Source organism: Notothenia rossii, assembly GCF_949606895.1.
Source record: "Notothenia rossii genome assembly, chromosome: 8".
In the NCBI taxonomy this organism is placed as follows: Eukaryota; Metazoa; Chordata; class Actinopteri; order Perciformes; family Nototheniidae; genus Notothenia; species Notothenia rossii.
Window position 1 is genome coordinate 46,314,090 of NC_136906.1, and position 13,886 is coordinate 46,327,975.

A 13,886-nucleotide genomic window follows, 5' to 3' on the forward strand; every position below is an offset into this window, starting at 1 on the left:
TGGGAGGGACTAAACGCAGGGAAACGACGCAAGTGAGGGACGCAAGGATTTAATTGAACCGAAGTGAGATGCAGCTTAGGGAAAGCGTAGGGAAAGCCTGCTGGTTCCTGTGGCCTGTACTACGAAGCCAGTCCAACAGACCCTGGATATCTTTGAGTTATCTGGCTTAACTAACCCTAACAAACACGATCTCGCTAAGCGGTCCTAACGATGGTTAGTGCTAGACATGGATGTATAATAAGAACTGGATACAGCGTGGGAGGCGGGGTCTCGTTCTTTCCTATGAGAGCTGCTCATTGGCGCATGAAGACAAAATGGCCCAACTTTTGAGAGCAAAACGTCACAGATTACCCGTCATGCCTGGCTGTCAGAGCAGAAGTACCCATATGTGCAGTCACAGAGCATGCGCCCCTTGAGCACTGCCCCCCGAGTTCCCACTCTCGGCTCACTAGAATGAATGGAGAGAGAAAATAAATAAGCTGTTACGTCCGTGGATTGGTCCGCGGACTTCCTCACTCACTCACTCACACACACACACACACACACACACACACACACACACACACACACACACACACACACACACACACACACACACACACACACACACACACACACACACACACACACACACACACACACACACACACACACACACACACACACACACACAATCTTTTCTCAGCTGCAGCTCCGCCGATTTCTTCTCCCTGAGACGGCTGGACGCAGCGAGGCTGTGAGTCGGTGTGTGAGCACACACACAAACTCCCAGCCAGGCTGCGGGTGTGTGTGTATGTGTTCGGGCTGGTTTCGGGCTGGGTTTTGCTGTGTCTCGCTGTCTCGCAGACGGCCACTGGGCTCATTGGGAGGAGGAGGGGGGGGGGGGGACAGGAGCTCCAACATGCCGTTTAGGACAGAGAGTGAATACACATAGGCTACTATACAGAGATGCTGTATGAGAAACCAATGTGAGTTTGAAACATTGCCCAATATAAATCTATTTTAGTATACCTCAACAATGGAAGTAGAAATGGCCATGACATGGGACCTTTAACTTCATCAGGTCAGGGATATTGTGAGATGTTCTGTATGGGTGAAAGGATGTTATGTAACAATTAAAACGAATATATGTTTTTCTGACAACCAGTTGAACGAGAAATTACTATATAATCAGTCAGACCACCATTCAAACAGCCCTCAAAACCCTTCAAACTTGCCTTCTCTTACTAAACCCCCTGCCCATTCCGCCAGGTTATAATGCGCTCTGTTCTTTCGTTTGTTTGTAGGCCTATTTTGTTTTGTTTTCCCTACAAATTAAACGTATTATTATTTTTGTATTAATATTATTATTATTATTATTATTATTGTTTTCATTATGTTTTTGCAGAAGATGGCGCACGCGTTTTCACCGAGTGGGACTCCGGATAATTATACGATCTTTGCAGCCTGTGGGTCTGTGTTGGTGATGGTCGGCGGGTCTGCGGCGGCCTCCTCCGCACCATGCAGCCGTTTAAACCACAGGCTACGGTCTAAACATGACCGACCTCGTTTGAACGAGTCGACAAACTGCAAACAGGCAGAAAATCCACCAAAGCTCCGTTATCCGCTGCTGTTTCCGCTGTGTACTCCTGTTACAGAGTTCTGACATCATCGTCAGCACTGTCAAACTGACAGGTATGTCTTCGTCCGCCTCACAAGACACCGTCGTTAAAAAGAAGCACGTTCGTTTCGCCAGTATGGAGGACGACGAGGACACCCTGTTTGACAAGAGTAAGGACACCGGCAGACGGCTGAAGAGCGCGTTGAAGGCAGGCAGGAGGACCAGCACCCTGAGGTGCGACGGCCGGGTGGAGGTGGTCGGCGGGAGGAGGAGGAGGGGCGCGTGTGGCCGCTGGATAGTCACCCTCGCGCTCTGTGCAGCTTTCCTTGGCCTGGTACATTTATTTCATAATTAAACCTGTGTGCTTCTATAGAAAAATAATATTCAATGGAGACCTCATCCAGCCTTCTCTTCATTTACTAGCATACAACTGTGGCTCAAGTACCTACCATATATCTTGATATCTTGGTTATATAATAGCTACCGTTACTGCAGTGCTATCAGGAAGCATCGACACCTGTGCAAGCACTCGGGTATATGAGGTTTTCTGCAAACCTTTATGATCTAGTGTTTTCTGCATTCTGACCTGCAGCCACAAAGCCTTAAATACGAATGATATGAATGAGCTCCCTATCAGTCAGCAGTAGGTCTATTGTAATGTGCAGGAAGTGTCATGATATCCAGTCACCTGGAGTGAACCTGCAGTATCCTGCACTGACAGGACAAACCACACGCATAACCTGCTCTTCAACCAGGTTATCGGAAAACCTTCAGCATACACCAGAGTTTGTGTAGTTCTGGAATGTTCCATCCTGCATTAACGCGACAAACACTTCCTGCAGCAACAATGAAGCAGCTGTGCACTGTGCTCTATGGTTTAAGAAACAATTGGATTACATATGAAAGGGATAGTTCAGATTGGTACTTCTACAAGTGTCAGGATATCAGCTACATGAGATGCAGTAGGAGGAACAGACAGTAACTACTGCTTTATTCAGCCAGAAGCGTGCATGCATTTGAGAAGTGATTCCGTGCATTGTTCTTTAGCGTGCAGCACACCTGTAACTCACAGCGACTCAGTCATTGTAACTCCTGATCTCTTGTTGCTCCAGGGGATGAGTATCTCTGTTATCGGCCCGACGTTCGAGGACCTTGCTGTGAATGTGAACAAGAACATCAGCAATCTTTCTTACATCTTCGTGGGCCGCTCTGCGGGCTACATTGGGGGTTCCCTGTTCGGAGGCCTTCTCTTTGACTGCATGAGCCCCCACCTGCTGCTGGGTAACGCTCATACACATGGTTTATATGTTGTACACATTTTTTGACATACCATACTATACCTTTTTTTAAAACATTATTTTATGATGGACGACTATTATTACGACAAGTGTGTGTGTGTGTGTGTGTGTGTGTGTGTGGGAGGGAGGGAGGGGAGGTGTTAACATCCAGGTCCAATTGGGGCAGGGGGCAGGGGGAGAGGTAGGAGGGAGGGGAGAGAGTTCAGCATCCTGGTGGTAAAGCTGTTTTTGACATACTATACATATTTTGAATAATTCTTAAGATGTACTATGTTGACTTTTAAACATTGAAATCCCATGCTCTAATATTCTTTTTTTACATTCTTTATTTTGAGGATAAATTATGCTATAGTATTTTTGGAATACAGTTTTTAATTCATATTATTCTGAAGTTACGCAAGGGTTCTTTCCTCTGTCCTCTCTCCACTCGTCACATGGTCGCGCTCTGGTTGTCCTCAGGCTGCTCTCTGCTGGTCACCTCAGTGGGAATGTGTGCCATCCCCTTCTGTAGGCAGGCTCTGCTCCTCACCTGCCTCATGTCCAGCATCGGGGTGACCACAGGAATTCTGGATACAGGTGAGACGCAGTGCATGCATGCATGCACGCGCGCACACACACACACACACACACACACACACACACACACACACACACACACACACACACACACACACACACACACACACACACACACACACACACACACACACACACACACACACACACACACACACACACACACACACACACACACACACACACACACACATTCTCTCTCTCTCTCACACAAAAACACACACATTCTCTCTCTCTCTCTCTCACACACACACACACACACACACACACACACACACACACACACACACACACACACACACACACACACACACACACACACACACACACACACACACACACACACACACACACACACACACACACACACACACACACACACACACACACACACACACACACACACACACAGTGTTTTTTGTTTCTCTTGTGATTGATGAGCTGTTTGACACTTTAATTAGTTGAATTCATGTCTTCGCTCTGTTCGACATCTTGCTCCTTTAGGATTTGGAATAGATAGTTTCTTGCACATTGAGCTATGGGTGTAGCTGTTAACATGCTAACATCTGAACACTATCGTGGCGTACTATATCCTAGATGAATCTGACCTCTGTTAGGTACTTTTAAACTTCAGTGAATACTTAAAAAAAGAAAAGACAAGAAGTTATTATGCAGCAGCTGAATTTGTGTTTTGTTGTGTTGAAAGGGAGCCTTTCAGAAATACCGAAAATGTGTATCAGAAATGTGTTAATGATGGTTTTACTGTCCCCAGTTGGTAATGTCCTCATACTGAACACGTGGGGGGAGCAGGCGGGCCCCCACCTGCAGGCTCTGCACTTCAGCTTTGCAGCCGGGGCCTTCGTGTCCCCCATCATCGCCAAGCTGCTGTTTGGGTCTGACAGCAACAGCAGTGCAGGAGTCCTAGCAGCAGACTCGCCACTTCCTTTCCCCGCGGAGCAGGTCACCAGAGCACCTGACGCCCACACACTGATCCGCTACATCCACAGCAACAGCAGCACCCTCAAATCCATGTGGGCCTACATCGTCATTGGCGCCTTCATCTTCCTCATCTCCTTCCTCTTCTTCATCCTCTACTGTCGCAGCAACTCGTCACGTGAAAAAGCACGCAAGACATCGGGGGAGCCCCTGGTGGCCAAACATCACACGGCTCTCATAGCCCTGCTCTTCTTCTTCTTCTTTGCCTATGTAGGTGCTGAGGTAGCGTACGGCTCCTTCATCTTCACCTTCGCCAAGGACTACGCCCACATGCATCAGTCCCAGGCGGCCGGGCTCAATTCTCTGTTCTGGGCTGCGTTTGCTGCCTGCAGGGGGCTGGCTATCTTCTTTGCGGCCTGCATGTACCCGGGCACCATGATCCTGCTCAGCCTGGTAGGCTCCACCCTGTCCTCCCTGCTGCTCTGCCTCTTCAGCAGGGAGCAGGTGGCAGTGTGGGCCTGCACCGGTCTGTACGGCGCCTCCATGGCCACCATCTTTCCCAGCGGCATCTCCTGGTTGGAGCAGTACACCACAGTGACAGGCAACACGGCCGCAGTCTTCGTGGTGGGGGCCGCGTTGGGAGAGATGGTGCTTCCTGCTATTGTCGGTTTCCTGCTGGGACAGTTCCCGGAGCAGCCCCTGCTCATGTACCTGTCGCTCATCACCGCCACATTCACCTCCATCCTCTTCCCCGTCATGTACAAGCTGGCCTCAGCCCCCAGCAGCCAGAGCAGGAAACCCCGCGTCAGGGGCCGGCCTGATGCAGATGACAGCGAATATCGTCAGGCGCTGCTGGACTCAGGAGCCAATGAGGAGGAGGAGGAGGACGACGAGGACGAGGACGAGGCTGATAAGTGGAATGATGCAGACTTTGAGGTGATTGAAATGGATGACACAGCGAGTCTCATCAGTTCCCCCAGCAAGGCTCCCTCTCCCCCCGACATCACGGCTCCAACAGAGAGCGGCCCCCTGACGGAGGTGGCAGGTGGAGCCTCTTTCTCCAGCACAATGTCCCCCAGACACAAACTACTGCTCTCCATGGACAGAGAGAAGAGAGACTGAGGCACTCTTGCCCTTACTAAACAAAAACGATTATATTCAATGCAACACTCACTCTGACCGGAACCTGTGCAGCTCAGAAACCATCCTCAGTGTGATGACTCAGCACCTTTGAAGCTCGTGGGCCATCAGGAGCGTATTTCTCCTCAAGGTTTGAAAATAAACACAACATGGATTCTCTTAAGGGAGTCTGTTGGCCTGCTCCCTCCACAGAGAGGTCAGAGGACCCAGGACTCGTATTGCTATTCAGTGCCTTGCTCAAGGACACACAACTACAATAATGAAAAGTATGTTTCAAATGTTTTGCACTACTGCAGTGTTTTCATTAACAGCAGGACAGGATGTGATGATAGTTGTAAGATTTGAATGAAGTGGATTTTGTTTTTGTCATGTTCTGTAACGTGCTTTATGGATCTCTACATCCTGTGTCGTCCCTGCCAATATGTTTTTATAACTGAATCATTGACAGAAGACATTTGATTACATTGACTTTTTATTATATCAATCTCAAACCTCCACCTACAGCAATGTCCATTAAAAACAAACAAAAAACACCTCCTTCATTCATATTTTTTACATTTATACAAATACACAGATCCTGTATGGCTGTTTGAAGAATTGAAGATTGGATCTCAACATGGTTTAATTCTTTTGCGCAGAAAATGTTCACTTAACCACATATGCACAAGGAAATAATAAACTCTTTATGAGATCAGTTATCAAAATACAGTATTGCAACAGTCCCAGATTCGTAGAAAAACCAAAATAGTTTCCAGTTCCTACACTGTAGAGTACAAAGTGTCATATCTGCCAAAATGAACATCAGTACAATCATGAAAAATGGCATCCTTAAACAGAATGCACAATAACAGTATTGATGCATTCGGGGCTGGAGCTTTATGAGATTAGAGACGGAGCTCGACAGGAACTATCAACACAAAGACTGCAGTCCATACAATATGAAGGGAAATCTATTAGTGGTCTGAATGTAGTGAATTCTGGAGATTAGTGTGGAGCTCCTTCACATTGCTACGAGACACAACAGGTCATTGTGCATCAGATCCAGGATCAGCTTCACTCGCAGCAGCTTATGCAGATACACAGTCAAACGAACAACAGTCACAAGACACATGAAGACCCACCAGGACTCAATGAAACCTTTACAACTGAGTGGACAATTAAACACTGATAAGGGGGGGGGGGCACCACATAGCACCAAATAGCACCGAATGAGCAGGGAGCCAATCAGAACTGCTCCAGCAGCTGCCGCAGGTAGGGGGCCTTGGAGATCTGCCTGTTGACCCGGGACAGCTTGTAGAGGACAGGGCAGTCCAGGGACACACAGGACACCTGCCGCTCGGCACTGCCAGTGCAGTTCCTACACACCTGGACACACACACACACACACACACACACACACACACACACACACACACACACACACACACACACACACACACACACACACACACACACACACACACACACACACACACACACACACACACACACACACACACACACACACACACACACACACACACACACACACACACACACACACACACACACACACACACACACACACACACACACACACACAGTAGAAGCGCTTGAGTGCAAGATATCAAAGCGATCTGATAATAGTCTCACCCAGCCATCAAGCTAACCGTCTTATCACAGTTATGATCAAAGGTCACTTCAAACAGACTTGTACACATTTCATTTATTTTATATCAAAACACACAAACTCAACATTAATACATTCATTGTTTGAAATGTTACATGAAAGAAAAAGAGGAGCCATTACTTTAAGAAAACTTAGGTCATTATTTTAAATTAATAGTACTTTTTCTTATAAAAAACACATTGGACAAATGATTACTCCCTGTGTTTTTGCTGAGCGGGGGTCTCACCTTCAGCAGCTGCTCCTGCTGTCTCTCCCATTGTCTCATGTCCTGGTGGAGTGTGACTGCGACACGCTGCGGCTCGGCGCGGCACCGCGAACACACACCGAGCTGGGTCAGCTCGTCACACACGGGGCAATGAAGCGTGGTGAAGTACTGCGAGATGGTCCCCTTCCTCCCAACCTCATCTCCCCCCACCACCGAGAAGCAGGAAGCCTTCTGGATCTGTGTGCAGACAATCAGACATGACTGATGTGTTTATGGAAGACAACACAACATTATTCAGATCATTTAGAAAGAAGATAACAGCAGCCTTACGAGTAAGATCATACTGTAAACAGTTCAATGCAATCAATGGTCATTAATCATTTTCCTTAGCTATGCTTCACCAGCAGAGGGCGTGTGTGCTCCGTCAGGACACAGACTGCAGCTTGATGAGTCTCACTTAACAGATTCTCTTCCTCCTTTGTTCTCTGTACTAAATACACTGAATGGACTGCAAACACCATCCGGAAGAATGCTTTTATTTTGAAGGACAGAAGCAACAGACCCCTGGCATGCTCATCAGTCATGTATTCGTCAAACTCAGCTGTGTGTCTTCCCTCCATGCCATTTCTTCTTCTATACGTTGATGTGGCTTTTCTAGCATCATCACTCATTTGCACTGCTCCTCTGCAACAGAGGTCAGATAAAAAAACATTTTGGATTCTCATTTCCCGCCTTCTCACCCTGGGTAGCTCCTGGTACCAGCTGAACACGTCCACTCCGATCAGCTGGAACATGCGGGCCAGTGGGGGCAGGATCTGCTTGGTGATGTAGTAGGTGGCATTGAGACGGAGGCCGGGGTCCTGCAGCACCTCCACCGGCCGGCGCACCAGCTGGATGAGGGGCAGGCCGGGCATCCCGTACACGATGACGTAGGGAACGCGCTCGCTCACGCGGGGCTCCAGACGCCGGTCGTACGCCATCATGCGCCTGAGACAGATGGAGACAGATGGAGACACAAACACTTGACAAAACATATCAGAACTTTTAGTCTGCCCTGTGTCTGTCGGGAAATATGACACTAAATAAATCATTTGTAAAACATTCAGCACCATCTAGAATCCACCTAGCTGATAAACAGGAGATAAACTAGAGCTCATGACTGACGCTGGATACTTCCTCTTACCATGCCTTCTTTGGAATCTGATTTTTTCTCACCCATTAAGAGATGGGTTGCCTAGCAACAGACTCAGGTACTGTACATACAGGCTATTGCAGCCAGACAATGAGTACTGTAGGGGGTTGGGAGTAATTGGATTCACACTGACTCTGTAGCTTACAGCAAGCTCTGCAGCATGCCCCCACACACACTTTCTCTGTCTTTTGGTGAGACATTTGTCTGCATGTGGCTATTTCAGAAAATGTTCACTCACAATGTGCTGTCCCTCACACACACTGACACACACCTGCTGAGCTCCAGGGCGGGGACGCAGGCTCCGGGCCGGTACGAGCTGCTGCCCCGGTACTCCTTGGCGAAGGTCAGGTCCTGCATGCTGGCCCGGCCGTCCAGAACCTTCATGCACTGATGCTGCACAAACCGCTTCACCTGGCTGATGTCCCGGCTCTCAAACAGCAGCTTGATGGAACGCTCCAGAACCTGGACCACAATCATGACAGGACGAGTGAAGAGAGTAAACATGAGAGCGGTTAATGCAAACACTCAACACCCCCCAGCCTGACTGACACGTGTGCAGCAGTCTGAGTGAACAAGAGCGGGAAGAAATCTGGCAAGACTGTGATTGGTGTAGAGGCCAGTGAGGAGGTTTGCCTGTCACCTTGGAAACAGCAGGGCAGCCGTCGCGGCGCACTGTCTCGATCCCTTTGGCATCAAACACAGGCTCCTTTTGGTCCAGGCTTTCATACATGTAGCCCACATAACGCTTCTTTGTCTGCAACACGCAGGGAAGGTACACCTGGGAACACACACGCACACACACACAAACAGATCAATATATATGTCTACAAGTGCACATTGTGGCTGTGTGCGTATGTGGCTGTGTGTGTGCACTACCTTCTCAAACTTGAGCTTGACAGGCTTGGGGTTGGTTGCGGTCACTGCCTCAGCGATCTCGTTACCAATCTTGAAAGCCTGCTCTTTGGTGGCTCCCTTCAGCAGAACAAACAGGCTGCGAGACAGACACACACACATAGAGGTTCACTACGGTCCACTGCATGTCCCCTCACACACACACTTCCTGTCAGAGGTCACGCCGTTGTGAATGACACTTACATCTCTGGCAACAATTACAAACAACCATGAGACTTCATAAAGAAAGGAAACAACAATGTGACAGAGTGCTGCTCAGAGAACATCTTCAGTGGGAGAAGTACTCAGATCTTGCACTTAAGTAAAAGTAGAAGTACTCAGATCTTGCACTTAAGTAAAAGTAGAAATACCAGAGTGTGGGAATAGGAATAGAGTTTTGTAAATGTCCCCGCTGTGGGACTAGTAAAGGATTTCTGATTCTGATACTCTGTTACAGTAAAAGTCCTGCATTCAAAATGTTCCTCAAGTAAAAGTAGAAAAGTATTATCATCAAAATATAGTGAAAGTAGCGACAGTAAAAGTAGTCATTGTGCAGATTGGTCCATTTCAGAATAATATATATGATATATTTTATAATGATTGATCATGAAAGTGTTCTCAAAGCTGGTAAAGGTGCAGCTAGTTTGAATGACTTTGTATACTGCAGGGTAGCTTGTGAATTTACTCCAGGTGGAACTAAAGTGTGATTGAAGAGTTGATTAGATTTCACATCATTCATCCACATCTGTAAAGTAACTAAAGGTATTAAATACACGTAGTGGAGGAAAAGTACACCATTTACCTCTGAACTGTAGTGGAGTAGAAGTACAAAGAAACAACACATTGAAATACTCAAGAAAAGTACAAGTATCTCAAAATTGTAATTAAGCACAGTACTTGAGTAAATGTACTTAGTTACTTTACACCACTGAACATCAGACTCCTCGACATCAGCAACCAAGGACCTAAGTCCGACAAGAGCAACCTCAGGGAAGCAAACCTCCCAGCGGTTACTACAGCTAGAACAGGGTATATGCAGGAATCCTGAAGTCAAATTTAATACCTTTTAAGACCTTTTTTAAGACCCTTTCCATACATTTTAAGACCTCATCGCAACTTTGAGTTCTAACCGGTTACATTGGCAACACACTTTACTATATTGATTGTAAGATAGCAAAACTAAACAGAGTGCAGACAGACTACTGAAGCCTCCTTTCCACATGAACTTCAACCTCTCTGTGAAGGTCAGGTTTAATGCAGTATGCTGCTTTTTTTGCTTCTGTAGTCTGTGCTCTTTCATTCCAGTAAAACTCCTCAGAAACCATTAGAAACCAGTATTTTGACTAATAAACAAAACAATTGACAAAACTTTGAACTATGAAATATGTTAAACTTTGGTGAGCTTCAGCAGGGTAATGCCATATTATATGCCATATTATATGCTCCCTCACAAATACCCAGGGGTTAAATTGGGCTGGGGCTATCCGGGGCTAAGCCCTGGCACATAGGACGATGCTCTGACGTCATCACCCTCACACATTTGTCATATGTTTACAAAAAAGGATATATGTTAAGACTTTTCTCGTTCTTAATATAGACTATATTTAGGGTCTATATGTGTTGACTTTACTTTGAAATAGCAGATCTCTGTGACCGGATATAGTTTGGTTTAGGCCCCGGCCCCACAAGGACGCATACGGTAAAACGCATAAGCAAGCACAAAAAAGGCTTCCGTTCACACGCATTCGATTCATTAACGTGTCCGTTCACACTAGACCGCTGGAAATGCTGGAAACGATGTAGTACATATGTCAGGCCTGTAAGTGGCGCTGCTGCCGCCCGAAATACACCAAAAGCAGCGAAGAAGACCCCGAAGCATGGTTGCCATGGTTGCCCTTCTGTTTATTCTCCGCGGTGGACGGCGTGTTCTCCTGCTGTATCTTTCAGGTAGTCCACCAGCAGATGAAAAACACCCACCTCTCCGCCTCTTCCAAGGAACGAGGGGACCGTGCGGCAGTTTCCTTAAAAAAAAATGTTCCGCCGGTCAACATGTCCGTTAAAGTTTAAATCTTCCGTACAAAATTAGGAAAGTGCCGGTCAGAGGTCTTCTTTGTTATTTATTGAGCTTTAAAACAAATTGATAACGACTCTGTTCTCTGTATAATAATATAATAATATTTAATAAACGGTGACTGCTTCTCTTTTCCTCCCCCTCTTCTGACAGCCCAGCAGCAGCAGGAGACGTGGGGAGAGGGAGGCGGTCTATTTCATCGTTATCAGAAAATGATCATATAGGGCACACACGGAGCCGTTGGAACCCCAGAGCGTTGCGTATGCCGGTCTACCCACCTTGGGACCCGTTACCGTAGTCGTTTAGTTCCCCCACCCCACAGAGCGGAGCAAGGCAACGAAACTTAAAATAATAAGCAGCATTTTACGGCGCGCTATGCATGGGGCCGCCTTGAAGGGGTTTCCCGCCATGTCGTTTCAGTAAATTAAAGGGTGTCTCATGTTTTCGTTGCTGTGAACCTTCTTAATACCTTGGAAAATGCCGTTTAATACTTTTTAATACTTTTTAATAGCCTTAATTTTCGCTAAATTGATTTATCAACTTTTAATACTTTTTAAGACTCCGCGGACACCCTGTAGAAGATGATGGGTACATTCTTCTCACATGCATGTGACTGAACCACAGTGCTTCTATTTGACCAATACAGTGTCTACATGTGCATGGAGGGGGGCCTGAGCATCTGACTAAAACTTCAAAGTTGCCATCACGTTTTATGAAAGAAATATATAGTAGGGGTCCCCAGCACATAGAAACTGCCGGATGCTAACCATTAGATGTTGGGCATTTTGCACAAACTGCTGCTTAGCTAAAATGATGTTTACCTGTCCGTGTCTCCGTACACAACACGCGCGCCCCATTTTTTGGTGTCATTGACCATCTTGATGGCTCTCTCCAGGGTCTCTCTGGCTTTGTGGACGATACTGTCTCCCACCTGGAAAAAGACAGGAGAGACGTTAATACATACTGCATACTCCAGACCAGGAAACCACTGCACAGATCAGCAGAGATTTGCAAAAACACTAGAAATAGTTCTCATAGAAATATGTGCTACTACATGTATTTCACATCTTTAGAAGGACTACAGCTGGCTTTAAATATGATGACACTACGATGACCCTCATCTGGTCCCACTGCGGACAGCCAGCTTCATTAAACTTACCTCCACGCTGGGCATGCGTCCGGAGTAGTTGGCGGCGGTGTATCCGAAGGTCACGTTGGCGATGAGCTTGAGGCCCAGCTGGCGGGCGTGCAGCAGCTTCATCAGGGCTTTGTCCTGCTTGTACGTCTTCATGGACTGCTTCACCATGATCCTGGTGTTCAGGATTTCCTCCAGCATGCTGGGCAGGATGCCTCTACGCACTGAGGACTACACACACACACACACACACACACACACACACACACACACACACACACACACACACACACACACACACACACACACACACACACACACACACACACACACACACACACACACACACACACACACACACACACACACACACACACACACACACACACACACACACACACACACACACACACACACACACACACACACACACACACACACACGATCAGGAAGTCTACATTCACATGGAGTGAATCAACAAGCTTTCATGTGGTCAGGTCAGTATGGCTGACATCTTTACTAACTACTCTATTTACCATGGTCTTCATCAGGCTCGTGCAGAGGATGTTAGAGTGGCAGGGACCCACTGGAGATTTTGGTTTCTTTCACATAAATCTATTCCTGGAATAACTACTTTTGTGAAAGTTTTAAGGGATATTAAAATGTATGTATTTAAATATACTATTACTATGTGCCAAAAAATGTGTTAAAAGTCATTCACATATCATGTCATAATTAGGCACAACATTATTAAAGCAAAACATAAGCTTTGGCTCCTAATTTATTTGTAGTTTTGTCTGTCTGACTGTTGTTTTTGTTTTACTCCTGTTTCTTCTGTAAAGCGACCTTGGGTCCCCTGAAAGGCGCTATATAAATGTAAGTTATTATTATAATTATTAATATGTATTAGCTACAGTTTTTTTTGTTGCTTTATGTTAGACAATGCCTGCACACACTAATTATTAAATAAAAAAATGAGGGCAAAAGGGCAGGTGCCCAAGCCACCCTTGAGGTCTATCTGTGCATGTGCCTGCTCTCTATAGTCATTATGGAGGTTGTATATTTATGGTGCCAACACATTGAGTGGTGTTAATATTTAGTCTACAGTTGTTGATATAAATAAGGTGGACACACAACTAAATAAATGTATATGTTGGCTGTATGAACCAACGA

General features: G+C 46.5%; 2 protein-coding genes across 2 annotated transcripts in view; one reads left to right on the forward strand and one right to left on the reverse strand.

Moving 5' to 3' along the window:
* Positions 1–1,454: 1,454 nt before the first annotated feature.
* mfsd4b (major facilitator superfamily domain containing 4B) lies at positions 1,455–6,083 on the forward strand. Its single transcript, XM_079643051.1, has 4 exons — positions 1,455–1,934; positions 2,713–2,881; positions 3,358–3,474; positions 4,247–6,083. Exons 1-4 carry the CDS (start codon positions 1,677–1,679, stop codon positions 5,530–5,532), a joined length of 1,830 nt encoding a protein of 609 aa, XP_079499177.1. The 5' UTR covers positions 1,455–1,676; the 3' UTR covers positions 5,533–6,083.
* The window catches only part of rev3l (REV3 like, DNA directed polymerase zeta catalytic subunit), a 108,067-nt gene continuing 99,732 nt past the window's right edge, over positions 5,552–13,886 (reverse strand). Inside the window, exons 25-32 of the mRNA XM_079643050.1 lie at positions 12,738–12,944; positions 12,400–12,509; positions 9,493–9,607; positions 9,257–9,394; positions 8,888–9,078; positions 8,165–8,411; positions 7,446–7,661; positions 5,552–6,915 (exon numbers count right to left, since the gene is read on the reverse strand). Coding sequence (XP_079499176.1) covers positions 6,775–6,915; positions 7,446–7,661; positions 8,165–8,411; positions 8,888–9,078; positions 9,257–9,394; positions 9,493–9,607; positions 12,400–12,509; positions 12,738–12,944 — 1,365 coding nt within the window. The 3' untranslated portion in view covers positions 5,552–6,774. The remainder of the gene's footprint in view (positions 6,916–7,445; positions 7,662–8,164; positions 8,412–8,887; positions 9,079–9,256; positions 9,395–9,492; positions 9,608–12,399; positions 12,510–12,737; positions 12,945–13,886) is intronic.

Bases quoted from the DNA above. Each gene is read 5' to 3' on its own strand.
- mfsd4b (XM_079643051.1), top strand. From the start codon at position 1,677: ATGTCTTCGTCCGCCTCACAAGACACCGTCGTTAAAAAGAAGCACGTT. The intron at 1,935-2,712 runs GTACATTTATTT...TTGTTGCTCCAG, and splicing joins GTGCAGCTTTCCTTGGCCTG to GGGATGAGTATCTCTGTTAT. The intron at 3,475-4,246 runs GTGAGACGCAGT...TACTGTCCCCAG, and splicing joins CACAGGAATTCTGGATACAG to TTGGTAATGTCCTCATACTG.